This window comes from Entelurus aequoreus, linkage group LG06 (genome assembly GCF_033978785.1).
Source record: "Entelurus aequoreus isolate RoL-2023_Sb linkage group LG06, RoL_Eaeq_v1.1, whole genome shotgun sequence".
NCBI classification, from domain to species: domain Eukaryota; kingdom Metazoa; phylum Chordata; class Actinopteri; order Syngnathiformes; family Syngnathidae; genus Entelurus; species Entelurus aequoreus.
In genome coordinates this window covers 85,702,031-85,723,965 of record NC_084736.1, presented here as the reverse complement: position 1 = coordinate 85,723,965, position 21,935 = coordinate 85,702,031, and the positions used below count along the sequence as shown (strand labels likewise).

The 21,935-nt window shown below is 41.2% G+C and overlaps 1 protein-coding gene across 1 annotated transcript in view; it reads left to right on the top strand.

Moving 5' to 3' along the window:
* LOC133652765 (synaptic vesicle glycoprotein 2C-like) overlaps positions 1 to 9,403 on the top strand; it is a 34,127-nt gene extending 24,724 nt beyond the window's left edge. The window contains exons 2-4 of the mRNA XM_062051817.1: positions 6,316 to 6,496; positions 9,187 to 9,338; positions 9,387 to 9,403. Of these exons, the coding sequence (XP_061907801.1) occupies positions 6,316 to 6,496; positions 9,187 to 9,338; positions 9,387 to 9,403 (350 nt within the window). The remainder of the gene's footprint in view (positions 1 to 6,315; positions 6,497 to 9,186; positions 9,339 to 9,386) is intronic.
* Positions 9,404 to 21,935: the final 12,532 nt, after the last annotated feature.

Sequence of the window (21,935 nt, the reverse complement as noted above, 5' to 3'; positions counted from 1 at the left end):
CATAAAAGATAAAAAGAGCGTCATACTTTGTTTTCTTCTGGACGCTACGATACATTATATTACTTTATTTTGTTAGGTGTGGCGGCTAATATGAAGCCCTTACATTAAGGAGATACTCTAAACGTAGTTAAACCGGATGTATAGCGCAGCGCTTTTATTTTGAAGTCGGAAAAGTGTGTGATTGTTTTGAGAAAGTGTCTTGACATGTTTTGATGTCAAACGACTGTTTGCAATAAAAAAAAAGTATTCTTTGGACATCCTGACGATCAGTCAGTCTAAATCAGTCACAGAAACAATCTAAATGTTATGCATGCTAAGCACCACGCACCGAACGACGCGCGCAGCAAGTGTTTGCTGCAGGGATGTCGTCTCTTCTCATGGCGAAAAATAGTCCTTTTTAGTCCTGATATTGCCATAAGGTAGACTTTCTTTTGTCCATTTCTGCTCGTTTGTGGCTCATCAGTAGGAAGAAAACTGCAAGTTCCCAAGTTCCGCTTGCTACAACACGGCCTGAGGGTCAAAATGTTTAAAAAATTAGTGCCGTTATTGATATTTATAGTTAACACGTTATTATCGTGGTAACGTTGACAGCCCTAGTATATATATATATATATATATATATATATATATATATATATATATATATATATATATATATATATATATATATATATATATATATATATATATATATATATATATATATATATAGACACACACATATACATAGGTGTATACACTAGGATTGTACGGTATACCGGTACTAACAAAGTATTGCGGTACTAATCTTTTGAAATCGGTACTATACCACCTTTGAAAAGTACCGGTACCGTTTTTTCATCTGAATTCCGCTGTGCGGCGGTGACTACAGAGCCGAGGCGCATGATGTTGAGTGTGTAAAAACGCACACACAAAGCGCATACAAGCAATAACATTGTGGTGGAGAAGAATGACAAAAGATGGTAATTCTACTGGTTAATAAAGAGGGTGGTGAAGTACAATATGGAGGAATTTGGGCTTCAAAACTAACAATAAAGGTGACGCTTTAAACAGGGAGGCACCCCGTTGCTAGTTCTGTTTTACACCTTTCCTGCTTGTCGGCTTCCAGACCGTAGTCGAGGACCGCAGGGGAGTCGTTCCCTCCAGGGCCGATGTTTTGTCGGTGGTAGCACACTTCACTTTAATGGGTCCGTAAAGCTCCGCTCTTCGGTCAGAATGACGAGGCCATCGATTACTTACAATTTGGTCACTTTATTTATCATTTCCACAGGGCACAACCGGACATCCACCATGCTATTGACACTCCTGCACATGCTAGCACTACCTCTCCTAACTTACCCACTCACTTACTCACGTCACTCACCCCACATACTGCCATTGTTAAAGGAGCACACACACACATATGCTACTCTCACAACAGCTGCTTTAAAACACGCCTCGCCAAATGTGGCGATTAGTATTAGCACCTTTTCTTCAGACTTCAAACATTTAAAAATAAGCATTCAGATATGCACAAGGAGTTATAATAAGTGACAGGTAATAATGTAGTTGTTACACCTGTCCTGCTGTTCGGTCCGGTGCAGACTGTAGTCGAGGAGCACAGGGCAGACGTTCCCTTCAGAGTCGATGCCATTTCAATGCCTTTTAATTTATATTTTAACCTTGCAAAATTGTTCTTTGACTGTGAGTGTTTCATGTAGTGTAAGAATTTCTGTTAAAATAAAGCCAATATTGAATTTTTTTTTAGTTCTCTTTATTTGGAAAAATATTGATAAACATTTTGGTACCGGTACTAAATTATTGATTTTGGGACAACCCTAATATACACATATACATATATATACACAGTTTATATATACATTTATACATGCACTATAATTTTTTTGTTGTATTTTGGGGAGCGAAATACCTACCTCAAACTTCTCTGCTTTCGCCAATTCACAAAAAGCTGTTTCCTGAACAAATCACAGTTATGCTATCTAAAATAGCATTAGATAATACACTTTTTTTTTCCGTTTTAATGAATACTCACAGTTTGTTATCGTGGTTGTACTTTTTATTAAAACAGAAATGGTTAAAAAAATGTATTTCTATATGTCGTACACTCATTTTCAATGCAGCTGTTATGTTATTAACTTGTTTGATTTTAAAGGCGTACTGCACCTAATGTGGTCAGAAATTGGTGTACAAATATTAAATCTAAGTCAAATCAAGACGGCAACAATCATCGTTGAGACGCAACGCTGAACAAGGAGCATCGCAAACAAGCCACTGCTTGGGGCCGCAGAAAACAATATCACGTTGACCTGAGATGACTCCCAAACTTGCTTTCGGCCATTTAACACAGTGACAAGCCTCTCTTTGTTCCAGGAGGTTATTTTTTTGAGTTACAGTACATGTGACACTACAGTGTACTGCCCTGTGCTTTATTGGTGCCAGCACTGCTGACGTCATGCGCCCGAGATGGCGTGCTACAAGCTGGACAGAACATCGATAAATTCATTACGTAATTGACTGTCCTGTGTAGGGTGGTAGTCATTTGTCAAACTGCTTTTATTGCATTGCGAGTGGGAGGGAGTGCAGGTACTTCTTTTGCTCTATTCGCTGGTATAGCTACACAGTTCGCATTATAAAATGTGCATCTGCCCTGCAGTAGTGTGCATTATTTCTACATTCTTCCCAAAGCACTTATTAATTGTGCATTGCTGTAAGCGTTCTGTTGATGTGTGACTGGGATGGATGGCACAGCCGCACAATAGATAGCTGCCAACTGTGACAAATGGCTAGGTTTTGACCCCTGAAGCAAAAGACACCGGGAGATATTGCTCACAGCAAGAGGGAGGATGCAGAAATGTCTGAAAACATGATGTATGTCTCCATTAGGTTTATTGCAACACGCATGAACAGTGGCTTTCTCTGTGTGCGCAATGTGGCTTTTGATTTGTGAAATTGTGACAACAAATATCCTGTGCCTTCGTACATCTGTACATATCTACGTGCACCAAGATGAAACAAGTCACTATGCTAATCAATTAAATACATCGCTGCAGTCTTTTTAGAGAATTAATCCAATTTTTAAAGATAAAAGAGAGGCAGGCCGCTTTAGTTAAATTGAACTATCCATCCATCCATTTTCTACCGCGTATCCCTTTCGTGGTCGCGGGGGCTGCTGGGGCCTATCTCAGCTGCACTCGGGCGGAAGGCGGGGTACACCCTGGACAAGTCGCCACCTCATCGCAGGGCCAACACAGATAGACAGACAACATTCACACTCACATTCACACACTAGGGCCAATTTAGTGTTGCCAATCATACCAGTTGTAATACACTGTAATACACTTTTCCACCACTTGAGGCAGTAATGACAATGTCAAACAAACAGAAGAAGTCTGGGGCTAAAGACATTGAGAAGTTTAAGCACAAAAATTATGACTAAAGTGGTAAGGCTGTATTTTCATTAGCACTTTTATTTCATTTAAGAAATATGTTTACTATTATTATGTGTTAATAATTTAGTTAAAATTAAAAAGTATATTTCAATCAATCAATCAATCAAAGTTTATGTTTATAGCCCTAAATCACGAGTGTCTCAAGGGGCTGCACAAGCCACAACGACACCGGTGCAATGGACGTCGAGTGGATCTAGTTAATAGTGTGAGAGTCCAGTCCATAGTGGGGCCAGCAGGGGATCATCTTGAGTGGAGACAAGTCAGCAGCGCAAAGACGTCATCAACTGATGCACAGATGAGTGGTCCACCCCGGGTCCCGACTTAGAACAGCTAGCGCATCATCTGTGGTCACCTAATTACCTCTCCACGCAGGAGAGAGGGGCAGAGCAGAAAAGAGACGGCAGATCAACTGGTCTAAAAGGGGTGTCTATTTAAAGGCTGGTGTATACAAGTGAGTTCTAAGATGGGACTTAAATGCTTCTACTTATTTTTGTAATCAGTCTGACCGAAGCCTTGATAATAATCTTTGTGATTAACACATGCTTTCATATCATTTGACAAGGTTTAGCCTGTTAAATTGTAAGTACGTTAGATGTAATTATTGAATACGAATACAATAAAGAGTAAAATTATTAATTCAGTGTTTATATTTGAGTGGGCCCCAGGCCTCTCTGTTGTGGAAAAGTTGGGCCCCAAGTTCAAAAAGGTTAAGAACCCCTGAACTCGTGTACTGCTCTCATTTGTATGCCCATCATTGATTAGACTGTAATCTCTGTATCGTCGTGCCTCGTTTATCGCAGTTAATTGGTACCGGACCATGACCGCAGTGCACATATTTCTGCAAAGCAGGGTTATTAATAATAAATACTTTTCATAGAAGGCTGTCAATGACCTTCTAAATAATTTTTTTAAACATAATAAGAGCCCTCTAAGCATGAAATAACACCTTTACATTTGTTTCACCCAATATAATAGCCTTAAATGTGTCCCTCGGGAAGTCCTGTGGGGAGTGCTCAGAGAGTATGGGGTATCGGACTGTCTGATTGTGGCGGTCCGCTCCCTGTATGATCAGTGCCAGAGTTTGGTCCGCATTGCCGACAGTAAGTCGGACACGTTTCCAGTGAGGGTTAGACTCCGCCAAGGCTGGCCTTTGTCACCGATTCTGTTCATAACGTTTATGGACAGAATTTCTAGGCGCAGTCAAGGCGTTGAGGGGATCTGGTTTGGTGGCTGCAGGATTAGGTCTCTGCTTTTTGCAGATGATGTGGTCCTGATGGCTTCATCTGGCCTTGATCTTCAGCTCTCGCTGGATCGGTTCGCAGCTGAGTGTGAAGCGACTGGGATGAGAATCAGCACCTCCAAGTCAGAGTCCATGGTTCTCGCCCGGAAAAGGGTGGAGTGCCACCTCCGGGTTGCGGAGGAGACCCTGCCCCAAGTGGAGGAGTTCAAATACCTCGGAGTCTTGTTCACGAGTGAGGGAAGAGTGGATCGTGAGATCCACAGGCGGATCGGTGCGGCGTCTTCAGTAATGCGGACGCTGTATCGATCCGTTGTGGTGAAGAAGGAGCTGAGCCGGAAGGCAAAGCTCTCAATTTACCGGTTGATCTACGTTCCCATCCTCACCTATGGTCATGAGCTTTGGGTTATGACCGAAAGGACAAGATCACGGGTACAAGTGGCCGAAATGAGTTTCCTCCGCCGGGTGGCGGGGCTCTCCCTTAGAGATAGGGTGAGAAGCTCTGCCATCCGGGAGGAGCTCAAAGTAAAGCCGCTGCTCCTCCACATCGAGAGGAGCCAGATGAGGTGGTTTGGGCATCTGGTCAGGATGCCACCCAAACGCCTCCCTAGGGAGGTGTTTAGGGCATGTCCGACCGGTAGGAGGCCACGGGGAAGACCCAGGACACGTTGGGAAGACTATGTCTCCCGGCTGGCCTGGGAACGCCTCGGGATCCCCCGGGAGGGGCTGGACGAAGTGGCTGGGGAGAGGGAAGTCTGGGCTTCCCTGCTTAGGCTGCTGCCCCCGCGACCCGACCTCGGATAAGCGGAAGAAGATGGATGGATGGATGGATAAATGTGTTCAACTGTAGATTACAGTACTTTCCTGTATCCCAGAAGATCCTGCAAGCATTGCCCGGTCACTACAACACGGCCACAACGTGGAAATACCCAAGTAATTTCTCTAAGTTAGAACTGTGCTTCGCTGCACTGACACCACATGAATAAGTTGTTCTGCAAAAACTTGGTCAGCAGCCACAGCAACGATTATTAGCTGTGTTGTTAGCGTTCTGTGTTGTTAGCATAGCATAGTCATTCCATGTTATTGATGTCGAAGATGAAGTGCGTCTTGACGTGTATAAGGTCCGCTCATTTACTAGTGTTTATACGAGTCGCCGGTTGGCAATTGCCCTCGGCCGAGACCCTTTGGTTACATTCTTGTGCCAGCTTCTAAACAGTAATGTAAGTTGCAATGTTCACTAAATAATTCATTGGGGGGGACCGGTACGTTTCAGAGATGGTATAGTACCGAAAATGATACCGTACAACAACCCTATCTTCTTACTAACCGGATTGTCCTTCACTCTCACTTTCTTCCTTGGAATACAAAGTAAGACAATAAAGCATAACAATTAGCCGAGAGACAGCTTTTATCTCAGAACATTCACAAGTTATTATTTTGCTTTATGCTGTTTACACATTAAGTGCCCTGTCTATTTTCCTTTTGCAACATTATCTTTTTGGTACACCGGAGCATTTGGCCTGATGTCTTCAAACTAAGGTGTCATATCTTTGTTTGCCTGCCAAGCTGTGGTCCTAAATTGTGATGACACAACCAGAATAAATCATATCTCTGACCTTCTCTTTCCAGGGAGCATCGTTTACTTGGGGATGATGTTTGGCGCATTCTTTTGGGGAGGAATGTCTGACAAAGTTGGCCGCAGACAGTGTCTCCTCATCTGCATGTCCACCAATGGCTTCTTCGCCTTTCTCTCGTCTTTTGTCCAGGGATACGGCTTCTTCCTTGTTTGCCGCATCGCCGCCGGGTTTGGGTAAGTCTGTGAAGACTCGAGGTCAGTGGGGGTCCAGGCCATCAGTCGGTATGATTGGTAAAAAAAAAGCCAGTCGTGTGTCCATCTTGTTTGCTTCATGAAAAAATGCATCAACCCTGGCTGGGTCACTTCGGCGAAGGTCTATGTTGGGAGACACAAAACACCCTGGGACCCCAGGGTACAACACTGAGGATGCATGCCAGTGAGGAATGGGAATCTTACAACAACTCACAATTCGATTCCAATTCTTGCGGGGACGATTCAATTCAGAGTTGATTCTCAATTTAAACTGATTTTCGATTCGAACTGATTCTCGAAATATATTATATTGTGTTTTTAAAAAAAAAAACAGGTAACAGGTTAAAAAAAAGCTCTTTGGATGCTGACGTATGACATACAGTATATATGCAGTGAGTAGGTGCGGAAATGTCCTAAAAAAAACATTCATTTAAAAGTAGACTTTTTTTTACATAGATTTTTGAAATTTATAAATTGATTTAAAATTGGAATGAATAAAAATTGGCTTCAATCGATTTTTTTCAGCAGTCTTAAAGGGGAATTGCACTTTTGGGGGGAAATTTTGCCCATCATTCACAATCTGTGTGTATTGTTATGCATTCTAACTCGTAAATAAACATTAGCAGAAGTCAGCTAACAATGGAGGGAATAGGATTTGTTCTATTCTGCTTATAAATTGCTCTAAAAACATCCCAAAAAACCCCTCAACATTTTATATACATTCTGTAAGTATATATATATATATATAATGTAGTACTTGATAATAACATGTATTATTTACGTATTTTGCTCATTTTAAGCATTCAGAGGCGTACTAATTTCCTGTAACGGATCACGTTCACTATTACCTTTAACAACAACAAATACCACTAATCATGACAGACTTCATAAAAGACAACAATGACTACTTTGAGACAAATGATGATCCAGAACCTTATATATTCATAGCTCATCTTCCGTATATTCAGGCTCAAAAGTTTGAGCCTGAATATACGGAGAATGAGCTACACATTTTAGAAGTTGAGTGGATAAACATAAAGTAGCACTATGGTTAAGTGCTAAACAAGTAATACAAACTATGAATGTATTAAAACAATCAGTTACTGTACAATGTCTGCTCTCACTGGGATGCCGACTGATGGGATGTTTATTTCTTGTCATTAGATGAAGAATTAATCATAATCCTTACACAGGTAAAAAAAAATAAAATTAACAAGCGTCTTTTCGTGTCTTTCTTGTTGAACGTTAAAGTGGACCAACTTCTTGGTTTATAGCAACCACCTTCTATTTTACAAGTGAAAGGCATGATTTATAAACTACAATTAACTTTCACCAGCTCAAAGGCAATGCAGCAGCTCACCGGCTCAATATGTCAATATAGCAGCATAAACTAGTTACTTCTCATTGATCAAAGCACTGCAAAAATAAATTCCTCTGCGTTAGCACTTATAATAACAATATTGCTAATTCTTGGTTAATATTCAGGTTACGGCATGTAAATAGATCATTGTTGGTCGGTTATTTTAGAGGGTTTTATGAGCGTTAGCTGCACTGTTAGCCAATGCATAAAAAAATAACAAAATATGTGTTCTTGTCTTACATAAGGATTGTGAATAATGCGCAAAATTCCCCCAAAAAGTGCAGTTATCTTTGGGTCTACTTTATAAATAAAGTACAATTTAAAAGTGGACAGCCATATAAATAAAACACAAATGGCTCACCTTTTCGTTTTTTCAAAGTAGCTCTAATAATGATGAAAGTTGAAGACCCCTGCCATAAAGTGTGAATTCTCTTTCTTTATTGCAAAGCTAACCATACCAGGGTACATACCTAATTTTATTTACCATGTGCAGTAGGGGTGTAAAAATTCGATTTTCGAATGATTCGCGATTCCTTTTTGTAACTATTCCTAATAGATTACAAAAAAATCAAAAATCGATTAAAAAAAATATATACATGAAAAAGTAAATCTGTCCTGTCCAGCCACTCAAGCAAATCATATTGTTGATATAGATGATCATATCTGCTGTACATATTTACTTTAGAAAAGAGAAGTGTTGGATACTTCTCTTGTTGCCTTATTTGTATTTGACTTTATTAAATGTTTTGATATAATTTTATTAAACAAAACTAGTTTTCTTTTAAGTAACATAGAAATTCACTAGAGCTCGTTTGTCTATTTTACAGAGGAATATAGTTAATCATAGAACTGGCACCCAATGTTAATATAAAAGTATTGATTTTGAATCGAGAATCGGTTTCGATAGAGAATCGGTTCTGAATCGAATCGTTACCCCCAAGAATAAAATCGAATCATGTGGTGCCCAAAGATTCACAGCCCTATTGTACAGCATGCAGTAGTAATTATTGTGTCCTCATGGTATCGCTGTGTAACAGTTCCTTTCGGAGTAAAGGCAGTAATTATAGTTTAGATTAATTAAAAAAGCCGTCTAAACTGCCATTGCAACCTTTACACTGCAACAAGCTAAAAGTGATTGTGTACGTGTCATGTCGTACTGTCATCCAGGTCCATGTTGCCAATCAAAAAAGCCAATCATAAAATGTGTTAAAGCTTGGTTCTTTAATTAAGACGAACAAACAGAAAATTAACCCAGACGTGTCATGCAGCTACTGCTGTATGTCTAATTTCCATGTTTTTATGCTTCTTGCAGGATAGGGGGTGCTGTGCCCATTGTTTTCTCCTTCTTTGCAGAGGTGTTATCCAGGGAGAAAAGAGGCGAACACCTCAGCTGGCTGTGTATGTTTTGGATGATTGGCGAGATCTACGCGTCGGCCATGGCGTGGGCCATTATTCCGCACTATGGTGAGCTAATCACATGTAAGACACTAATGCTAACGTGAACCTCAAAAGCACCCAGTTACCCCTGATTTACAAAACTCAAAACCAGTGAAGTTGGCACGTTGTGTAAATCGTAAATAAAAACAGAATACAATAATTTGCAAATCCTTTTCAACCTAAATTCAATTGAATTGACTGCAAAGACAAGATACTCAATGTTGGAACTGGTAAACTTTGTTATTTTGTGCAAATATTAGCTCATTTGGAATTTGATGCCTGCAACATGTTTCAAGAAAGCTGGCACAAGTGGCAAAAAAGACCGTTGAGTTGAGGAATGCTCATCAAACACTTATTTGGAACATCCCACAGGTTAACAGGCTAATTGGGAACAGGTGGGTGGCATGATTGGGTATAAAAGCAGCTTCCATGAAATGCTCACTCATTCACAAACAAGGATGGGGCGAGGGTCCCCACTCACGTGTGAGAAAATTGTCGAACAGTTTAAGAACAACTTTTTTCAACAAACTATTGCAAGGAATTTGGGGATTTCACCATCTTCGGTCTGTAAGGTTCAGAGAATCTGGAGAAATCACTGCACGTAAGTGGCAATGACCGTGACATTCGATCCCTCAGGCGGTACTGCATCAAAAAGCGACATTAGTGTGTAAAGGATAACACCACATGGGCTTAGGAACACTTCAGAAAACCACTGTCAGCAACTACAGTTGGACGCTACATCTGTAAGTGTAAGTTACAACTCTACTATGCAAAGCAAAAGCCATTTATCAACAACACCCAGAAACGGCGCCAGCTTCGCTGGGCCCGAGCTCATCATGCCTGTAAATGCTTCTTAAATGTTGGACCCCCAGAATCAGCATGTGTCATCCATTCGTGTCAATGAGGTGACATTTCGTCTGAAAACCTTTGACAAGTTGACTTTAAGTCCGACCCCGTCCATTAGGACATTACAATCTCAGTCTCAGTGCTGTCACATTTGTGGCAATTTCAAAGATTTGTGTGCCATCAAAGTCAACATTTTCTGAACGGAATTATTGTGCGTATAAGATAAGAAGGAAGAGGACAAGTACAAAACCCAAAACCAATGAAGTTGGCACGTTGTGTAAATCATAGATAAAACCAGAATACTTAGACTTAGACTTAGCTTTAGACTTCCTTTTTATTGTCATTCAAATTTGAACTTTACAGTACAGATAAGAACGATATTTTGTTGCATTAGCTCATCGTAGTGCAGGATAAAAAAGCAATAAGGTGCAGATATAAATAAATAGATTACTGTACAGATAAATATATTGCACTTTTTCATATGCATCCAGGTTTATGGATGTATGTTATATTGTCTTTATATTCCAGCCAGTTAATCCGTTTTTGGAGGGAATTGAGGGGATTATTGTGATGCGTTCAAGAGTCTTACGGCCTGAGGGAAGAAGCTGTTACAGAACCTGGAGGTTCTGCTTCGGAGGCTGCGGAACCTCTTTCTAGAGTCCAGCAGTGAAAGAATACAATGATTTGCAAATCATTTTTTAAACTTATATTCAATTGAATAGACTGCAAAGACAATATATTTAATGTTCGATCTGAGAAACAATCATTAACTTTACAGTACAAGAACGAAACAGTAGTTTTCTGAAATGTTCCTGAGCCCATGTGGTGCTATCTTTTACACACTGATGTCGCTTTTTAATGCAGTACCGCCTGAGGGATCGAATGTCACGGGCATTCAATGTTGGTTTTCAGCCTTGACGCTTACGTGCAATGATTTCTCCAGATTATGTGAACCTTTTGATGATATTACGGACCGTAGATGGCGAAATTTCTAAATTCCTTGCAATAGCTCGTTGAGAAATGTTGTTCTTAAACTGTTGGACAATTTGCTCACGCATTGTTGTTAACAAAGTGGTGACCCTCGCCCTATCCTTGTTTGTGAATGACTGAGCATTTCATGGAAGCTGCTTTTAAACCCAATCGTGGCACCCACATGTTCCCAATTAGCCTATTCACCTGTGGGATGTTCCAAATAAGTGTTTGATGAGCATTCCTCAACTTTCTCAGTCTTTTTTGCCATTTGTGTCAGCTTTTTTTGAAACATGTTGCAGGCATCAAATTCCAAATGAGCTAATATTTGCACAAAATAATCAAGTTTACCAGTTTGAACGTTACATATCTTGACTTTGCAGTCTATTCAATTGAATATAGGTTGAAAAGGATTGGCAAATCATTGTATTCTGTTTTTATTTACCATTTACACAACGTACCAACTTCACTGGTTTTGGGTTTTGTATTTTGTCAGTTTTACGGGATATTTTCTTCGATGTCTGCTTGAAGAGCGTGTCTCTGGGCGAACACTGGAGTGGTGGAATTTTCACTTGAGTTCCCAAAACATTACTTTCATCTGTTTTCTGATCTGTCTATTTTAGCGAATAATTCTGACCCTTGTCGCTTTCTGATGATGTTCTGGTCGGATGAGGACATTGAAGACACATCGCGTATATATCCCATTTGTTTCCACAGACCTGGGTTGGATATGAAAAATTCAGAATTGCAATGTTCACACGGATATGAAATAATCCGATACAGGTCGCATATGGGAAAAAAAATCGTAATTGACCTGCGGTGAGAACACAGCCATTAACTTGAATAAAAACGGAATGAGCCCGCCTCCGCGGCGGTGACGTTCCGCAGCAGTTTGGCATCCTGTGGTAATCCGGGGTTAGTCTGACTCCTGGAATCAATCACCTAATAGGCTGGCATTGATTTGCTCCTGCAAGGAGACAGAGGTTAACATTATGCATGGGTGTCATAGAGCAGACACTCTGGCAGAGTGAAAGATGACTTCTATTACCGCCTTGCATTTCTTATCACTTATGCGAAGACATAAAACACAGGGGAAGAGCTTTCTAATTTCATTTTTCCCATATTTGCTTCTTCCATACTTTTTTAACCTTGTTCAACCCAGGCCCTCATTTTCTGTTTTGTTGGCTCGGTCTAACTCTGTCCTTCCCTTTTATTACCTCCCTGCTTTCTGTCCCTCTCTCTCTCTCTCTCTCTCTCTCTCTCTCTCTCCACTCTCCATCTTGCCAAAGTGTTCTTCTTAATCAAGCATAATAAGCTTTTTCTCCTTGCTTGACCAGGACAAAGCTTGTGCTCGAGGTGATTTATGACCAGGCAATCCTTTGGCCTCCCTATTACGTCACTGACTGTGATAGAGAAGAAACACACACACACACACACGCACACACACACACCCACACACACACAGTAGCCTCGTACCAGCCAATCACATCTCATCCATCCATCCACCCACCCATCCATCCATCGTTGTAGTAGTAAAAGAAGCAGTAGTAGTAGGTTCATTTATGTACATAATCCCCTGTAATGAGATTTCCAATAGTGAGTGAAACACAAACCCCGAGGGGAAGGCACCGAAGATCCATTTTTGTCCTTTTCTCTATTTCCTCTCTATCCCACACTCTCTGCGCACAGAAAAAGGCAATCAAGAAATAAAAACAGGGCTAATTTACTCTGGTAGGTCAATATCTGTAGTGAACAACACAACAACTATTTCCCAAAGGATGGTATAATGGTATATAACTGTGAAGTATTGTTGTCCCGATACCAATATTTTGGTATTGGTACTGGTACCAAAATATAATTTCAATACTTTTCATAATAAAGATTACCACAAAAAAAACAACATTATTGGCTTTATTTTAACAGAATATCCTATGATAAATTAACATAAGTTTCCTTTTGCAATCAAAGATACACTATATTGCCAAAAGTATTTGGCCACCCATCCAAATGATTGGAATCAGGTGTCCTAATCACTTGGCCCGGCCACAACTGTATACTATCAAGCACTTAGTACAAACATTTGTGAAAGAATGGGCCGCTCTCAGGAGCTCAGTGATTTCCAGCGTGGAACTGTCATAGGATTCCACCTGTGCAACAAATCCAGTCGTGAAATTTCCTCGCTCCTAAATATTCCAAAGTCAACTGTCAGCTTTATTCTAAGAAAATGGAAGAGTTTGGGAACAACAGCAACTCAGCCACAAAGTAGTAGGCCACATAAACTGACAGAGGTGGAGGTGGAGGAGGAATTATGGTGTGGGGTTGTTTTTCAGGAGTTGGGCTTGGCCCCTTAGTTCCAGTGAAAGGAACTTTGAATGCTCCAGGATACCAAAACATTTTGGACAATTCCATGCTCCCAACCTTGTGGGAACAGTTTGGAGCGGGCCCCTTCCTATTCCAACATGACTGTGCACCAGTGCACAAAGCAAGGTCCATAAAGACAGAGTCTGGTGTGGATGAACTTGACTGGCCTGCACAGAGTCCTGACCTGAACCCTATAGAACACCTTTGGGATGAATTAGAACGGAGACCTGAGAGCCAGGCCTTCTCGACCAACATCAGTGTGTGACCTCACCAATGCACTTTTGGAATAATGGTGGAAAATTCCTATAAACACACTCTGCAACCTTGTGGACAGCCTTCCCAGAAGCTGCAAAAGGTGGACCGATATCATATTGAACCCTATGGGTTAGGAATAGGATGGCACTTCAAGTTCATATGTGAGTCAAGACAGATGGCCAAATACTGTTGGCTATATAGTGTATGTGTTGGAATTAAATAACAAAGTGAACAATATAGACAAATTCTCTTTTAGTAGTAAGTAAACAAATGAGGTACAAAAGCTCTTAATTTGGCAATAACATATAGTGTAACATATTATTTTGTCAAAATTATGAGGGACAATCGCTTGAAAATTGATGGATGGATGGATTATTATTCTAAAGCACTTGTTCATTTACTGTTAATGTCTGGTTACTTTCTGATTTAGGTTCTCTCTACACTTCTGTTGAAATGTAATAAGCACTTATTTATTCTTTATTTACTTATTTATCTGTTAAATGCTTCCCATTCGTTTTGGATGATACTACAAATGTAGGTATCAATCCAATACCAAGTAGTTACAGGATCATACAATGGTCATAAATAAAGTCATCATGTGTCCAGGGATGTATTTCCTGACTTTATAAACATAATAGGAATGTTAAAAAAAAGTAAAAAAGATTTTGTGATGATAAAAAATATCGATATATTCATTGTAGTATTCACGAGATACACTCTTGTACTTGGTATTATTACAGTGGATGTCAGGAGTAAGTTCAACCATGGCATTTGTTCACATTGAGGAGCACTAGCCTGTTAGCGGTGAGCTATTGCATCCACCTACGGTGTGTAGTGACGCATGTTAAGAATTTTTTTTTATTTGTCGCCACGGAAGTGAGGATTAGTGTTTTAGAAGTAGCTAAAACACTGTGGAGGGACATTAGCCGCCAGCTAGCTATGTTTTAAAGCAGGTGTTCTTAACCTTTTAGACCTTAGGGCCCAGTTTTCCACTAGAGAGGGGCCATGGGCCCACTCACATATTAACTCTGAACTAGAATCCTTGATTTTAATTGTACTCAATAATTGTATCTATTTATTTTACACAAACTTTAGGCTTAGGTCAGGCTGATTAGGAAAAAGGGTATGAAAAATAAATGAGCATACAATTATGTTGTACTAAAATGAATACACCAAATTAATAATGAATGTTTCTTGACTAAACTGCCAATAAAATCAAAATGTAAATGAAAATAAAGTTTCACCACTTTAGTCAAAATTTTGCGCTTAAGAAACTTCTCTTTGACTTTAGCTCCAGACTTCTCCTGTTGCTTGATATTGTCATTACTGCCACAAGTGGTGGTGAAGTGCATTACAACTCAGTACCATACGGACCACAGCTGAGAAAGATATTACTTTGCGGCCCAACATTGGGCTCCAGCCCTATTGCAAAATACGTCCATTTTCTCTCTTTTGTCTCCACACTGTTTCTACTTCTGGTGCTCTGTGTGTGTGTTGACTTATAGGCGCCTCGGCTATTATTACCAGCAGTGTCACCATAGCGTGCCGTCATATCCATGAAAAAAAAGGACATTAGATAGACAGATAGATAGTACTTTATTGATTCCTTCAGGAGAGTTCCCTCAGGAAAATTAAAATTCCGGCAGCAGTGTATAGAATTGATATCAAATTTAAAAAAGTAAGTAAAGTAAATAATGGGGGCATAAATGGAAACAAAATAGAAAAATATTACAATAAGAATAAAAATAAAAAGCAACAATGAGAATAAACATATAACAGTAAAATAAGAATATAACAAAATAAACTAGGCAGTAGTGACCATGTTATAAAAAAGTATTGCACTGTTATTGTTTTGCATCCCCTGTCATCCTAGTACCCCCCCCCCCCCCCCCCCCCCCCCACAGTACTTTATTAGTACTGGTATACTGTACCCTTGAATTGCAATGAGACTATATCTTTTTTTTTGGGACACTTTACAAATTGTGAAACCTAAAATTTGCTATCTCAGTTAAATAAATGATATTACATTGTGCGATTAATCCTCAGAAGACATTTCCTGGCATAAACACTATCGTTAACCCCCCACGCTCCCTGACTGTCACCACCTACGCCTGGTAATGGATAATGGCACTGCTCCCCGGGGAGAAGCATCTCCATGAGGCACGATCTGTGGAGAGACGTGTGAGGTCACGACTGGCACTGCGGTGTTTTTTTTTATGCCTGCTTCCTCAACAGCTGACATCAGTGACAGCCCAACTATTGTATGCGTATTCCGTTGGGAATGGTGTACAGCAGGGGTGTCCAAGGTGCAGCCCGGCGTCAATTTGCATTTTTTTAAGGCCCACCGTATGGAACTTAATTTGTGTCTTCATTACGTAAGATTTTTTTGACTCTTAATTTATGTAACTGAATTTTTTGCATTTAAATTTTGTGAAGTGAATTTTTATTTTATTTTATTTTTCAATGACATTTTTATTGACCTCAAGCATCAGACATTCCTATATATTACATCATATTTGTATACATCTATTGTCTTCCCTAAATGTCAAAATATTTGTTTGTTTATATCCAAACAAAGCCAGCCCCCCCACCCCCACAAAAAAAGAAAAAACATCAAATTTTGCAGGTAATTTCATAACATTTTCATTTAATTAAAATTTTTTCATAACTTATTTTGAATTTTGAAGCAACAAAATACTTTTGCTGTGAATGTTTTTATACTGAATTTGAACAAACTAAATGTTTAAATCAGGGCCCCCCAAACTATCCGTCCAAAATCCGGCCCACGGAAAGTCCCAAGTAAAAAAAAAAAAAAATTAATTAATATATATATATATATATATATATATATATATATATATATATATATATATAGATATATACAGGTATATATATATATATATATATATATATATATATATATATATATATATATATATATATATATATATATATATATATATATATATATATATATATATATATATATATATATATATATATATATATATATACCCTTCCGTTCAAAAGTTTGGGGTCACATTGAAATGTCCTTATTTTTTAAGAAAAGCACTGTACTTTTCAATGAAGATAACTTTAAACTAGTCTTAACTCTAAAGAAATACATTCTATACATTGCTAATGTGGTAAATGACTATTCTAGCTGCAAATGTCTGGTTTTTGGTGCAATATATACATAGGTGTATAGAGGCCCATTTCCAGCAACTATCACTCCAGTGTTCTAATGGTACAATGTGTGTGCTCATTGGCTCAGAAGGCTAATTGATGATTAGAAAACCCTTGTGCAATCATGTTCACACATCTGAAAACAGTTTAGCTCGTTACAGAAGCTACAAAACTGACCTTCCTTTGAGCAGATTGAGTTTCTGGAGCATCACATTTGTGGGGTCAATTAAACGCTCAAAATGGCCAGAAAAAGAGAACTTTCATCTGAAACTCGACAGTCTATTCTTGTTCTTAGAAATTAAGGCTATTCCACAAAGTTGTTTGGGTGACCCCAAACTTTTGAACAGTAGTGTATATATATATATATATATATATATTAGAGATGCGCGGATAGGCAATTATTTCATCCGCAACCGCATCACAAAAGTCGTCATCCACCCGCCATCCACCCTAAATAACATTTTATCAAAACCACAACCGCCCGCCACCCACCCGTTGTTTTATATGTAATATAGACGATGCAAGGCATTCCCGTTAAAGAAAGGAGACTGATCCAATGCAGCAGAGACATTCAATGTGTGCCACACATTGAATGTCTCTTGGCCACGCATTAGAGGCTAAGAGATATTAATGCGTGATAATATTATTTACCATTATTATAATATTATTGTCATTTCCATTAAGAAAGTTTTGACTATTATTGTTATTTTTTTCCCCTGGTCTTTAGTATTCCCTTTTTTAGTTTGTCGCGTACCACGTTTGCAGCTGGCGTTGCCATCTTTTTATTTTTTTCTTCTTCTCCTGTTGTGTTGTGTTGTGTTGTGGTGTGCTGTGTCACGCCAAATTTCTTCCCCTACAACCCCCGCCCCCATTTACTTCCGTGGTCATGTTTCCTCTTACGTCATTGACAGCGATCGATAGCACTTCGGCTTTGACTGCCCGTCGCTAAAAGGATACTTCGTCTTTGACAGCTGCTGGAATCTGAAGAAATCGATTATTGTTTTTTTTTGTACAGGCGCGAAACAGGACAGTCGCGTCCGGGTTAAGGACCCCCGGCAACTTTGTGACTTTATTGGACGCAGCCCCGGAAGTAAATGGGGGGAAGGCTTTTGTAGGGGGGAATAAATTTGGTGTGACAGCTGCAGCAGTGCCTGATGAATAATTGCCTGTTTCAAAGAGTGCTGCTCGTTTTTCGTATGTGGGTAACAACATTTAACTATGTATTTTTTTTTCTGAATTGGTTCAACCGCCACCCGCCCGAATCTATTTAAAATCTATTTTTTCGTCATGCATCCGCCCGACCCGCGGATTATCCGCGGATTATCCGCGGTTGTGTCCGCAAACCGCGCATCTCTAATATATATATATATGTATATGTATATATACAGTATATATATATATATATATATATATATATATATATATATATATATATATATATATATATATATATATATATATATATATATATATATATATATATATATATATATATATATATGGGCTCACCACCCATAGCAGGGGTCATAGAGGTCGGGTGCGATGTGAGCTGGGCGGCAGCCGAAGGCAGGGCACTTGGCGGTCCGATTCTCGGCTACAGAAGCTAGCTCTTGGGACGTGGAACGTCACCTCGCTGGGGGGGAAGGAGCCTGAGCTAGTGCGCGAGGTGGAGAAGTTCCGACTAGACATAGTCGGACTCACTTCGACGCACAGCAAGGGCTCTGGAACCAGTTCTCTCAAGAGGGGCTGGACTCTCTTCCACTCTGGCGTTGCCGGCAGTGAGAGGCGACGGGCTGGGGTGGCAATTCTTGTTGCCCCCCGGCTCAGAGCCTGCATGTTGGAGTTCAACCCGGTGGACGAGAGGGTAGCTTCCCTCCGCCTTCGGGTGGGGGAACGGGTCCTGACTGTGGTTTGCGCTTACGCGCCAAACCGCAGCTCAGAGTACCCACCCTTTTTGGATTCACTCGAGGGAGTACTTGAGAGTGCTCCCCCGGGTGATTCCCTCGTTCTACTGGGGGACTTCAATGCTCATGTTGGCAGCGACAGTGAAACCTGGAGAGGCGTGATTGGGAAGAATGGCCGCCCGGATCTGAACCCGAGCGGTGTTTTGTTATTGGACTTTTGTGCCCGTCACAGATTGTCCATAACAAACACCATGTTCAAACATAAGGGTGTGCATATGTGCACTTGGCACCAGGACACTCTAGGCCGCAGTTCCATGATCGACTTTGTAGTTGTGTCGTCGGATTTGCGGCCTCATGTTTTGGACACTCGGGTGAAGAGAGGGGCGGAGCTTTCTACCGATCACCACCTGGTGGTGAGTTGGCTGCGATGGTGGGGGAGGATGCCGGACAGACCTGGCAGGCCCAAACGCATTGTGAGGGTTTGCTGGGAACGTCTGGCACAGTCTCCTGTCAGAGAGAGTTTCAATTCCCACCTTCGGAAGAACTTTGAACATGTCACGAGGGAGGTGCTGGACATTGAGTCCGAATGGACCATGTTCCGCACCTCTATTGTCGAGGCGGCTGATTGGAGCTGTGGCCGCAAGGTAGTTGGTGCCTGTCGTGGCGGTAATCCTAGAACCCGTTGGTGGACACCGGCGGTGAGGGATGCCGTCAAGCTGAAGAAGGAGTCCTATCGGGTTCTTTTGGCTCATAGGACTCCTGAGGCAGCGGACAGGTACCGACAGGCCAAGCGGTGTGCGGCTTCGGCGGTCGCGGAGGCAAAAACTCGGACATGGGAGGAGTTCGGGGAAGCCATGGAAAACGACTTCCGGACGGCTTCGAAGCGATTCTGGACCACCATCCGCCGCCTCAGGAAGGGGAAGCAGTGCACTATCAACACCGTGTATGGTGAGGATGGTGTTCTGCTGACCTCGACTGCGGATGTTGTGGATCGGTGGAGGGAATACTTCGAAGACCTCCTCAATCCCACAACACGTCTTCCAAAGAGGAAGCAGTGCCTGGGGAATCTGTGGTGGGCTCTCCTATTTCTGGGGCTGAGGTTGCTGAGGTAGTTAAAAAGCTCCTCGGTGGCAAGGCCCCGGGGGTGGATGAGATCCGCCCGGAGTTCCTTAAGGCTCTGGATGCTGTGGGGCTGTCTTGGTTGACAAGACTCTGCAGCATCGCGTGGACATCGGGGGCGGTACCTCTGGATTGGCAGACCGGGGTGGTGGTTCCTCTCTTTAAGAAGGGGAACCGGAGGGTGTGTTCTAACTATCGTGGGATCACACTCCTCAGCCTTCCCGGTAAGGTCTATTCAGGTGTGCTGGAGAGGAGGCTACGCCGAATAGTCGAACCTCGGATTCAGGAGGAACAGTGTGGTTTTCGTCCTGGTCGTGGAACTGTGGACCAGCTCTATACTCTCGGCAGGGTCCTTGAGGGTGCATGGGAGTTTGCCCAACCAGTCTACATGTGTTTTGTGGACTTGGAGAAGGCATTCGACCGTGTCCCTCGGGAAGTCCTGTGGGGAGTGCTCAGAGAGTATGGAGTATCGGACTGTCTGATTGTGGCGGTCCGCTCCCTGTATGATCAGTGCCAGAGTTTGGGCCGCATTGCCGGCAGTAAGTCGGACACGTTTCCAGTGAGAGTTGGACTCCGCCAAGGCTGCCCTTTGTCACCGATTCTGTTCATAACTTTTATGGACAGAATTTCTAGGCGCAGTCAAGGCGTTGAGGGGATCTGGTTTGGTGGCTGCAGGATTAGGTCTCTGCTTTTTGCAGATGATGTGGTCCTGATGGCTTCATCTGGCCAGGATCTTCAGCTCTCGCTGGATCGGTTCGCAGCTGAGTGTGAAGCGACTGGGATGAGAATCAGCACCTCCAAGTCCGAATCCATGGTTCTCGCCCGGAAAAGGGTGGAGTGCCACCTCCGGGTTGCGGAGGAGACCCTGCCCCAAGTGGAGGAGTTCAAGAAACCTCGGAGTCTTGTTCACGAGTGAGGGAAGAGTGGATCGTGAGATCCACAGGCGGATCGGTGCGGCGTCTTCAGTAATGCGGACGCTGTATCGATCCGTTGTGGTGAAGAAGGAGCTGAGCCGGAAGGCAAAGCTCTCAATTTACCGGTTGATCTACGTTCCCATCCTCACCTATGGTCATGAGCTTTGGGTTATGACCGAAAGGACAAGATCACGGGTACAAGCGGCCGAAATGAGTTTCCTCCGCCGGTGGCGGGGCTCTCCCTTAGAGATAGGGTGAGAAGCTCTGCCATCCGGGGGGAGCTCAAAGTAAGCCGCTGCTCCTCCACATCGAGAGGAGCCAGATGAGGTGGCTCGGGCATCTGGTCAGGATGCCACCCGAACGCCTCCCTAGGGAGGTGTTTAGGGCACGTCCGACCGGTAGGAGGCCACGGGGAAGACCCAGGACACGTTGGGAAGACTATGTCTCCCGGCTGGCCTGGGAACGCCTCGGGATCCCCCGGGAGAAGCTGGACGAAGTGGCTGGGGAGAGGGAAGTCTGGGCTTCCCTGCTTAAGCTGCTGCCCCCGCGACCCGACCTCGGATAAGCGGAAGAAGATGGATGGATGGATGGATATATATATATATATATATATATATATATATATATATATATATATATATATATATATATATATATATATATATATATATATATATATTAAAATCCCCTGGATCTTGAAGATTATTCCTGAAGAGCAGGGAAACCTGCGAAACAGGCTTCTAGGGATGAAATAGCCTCTGTGTGTTTTCCTGACCTAACATATATATACATATATATATATATATATATATTTATATATATATATATATATATATATATATATATATATATATATATATATATATATATATATATATATATATATATATATATATATATAATATATATATATATATAATATATATATATATATATATATATATATATATATGTATATATTATATATATATATATATATGTATATATATATATATATATATATATATATATATATATATATATATATATATATATATATGTATATATATATATATATATATATATATATA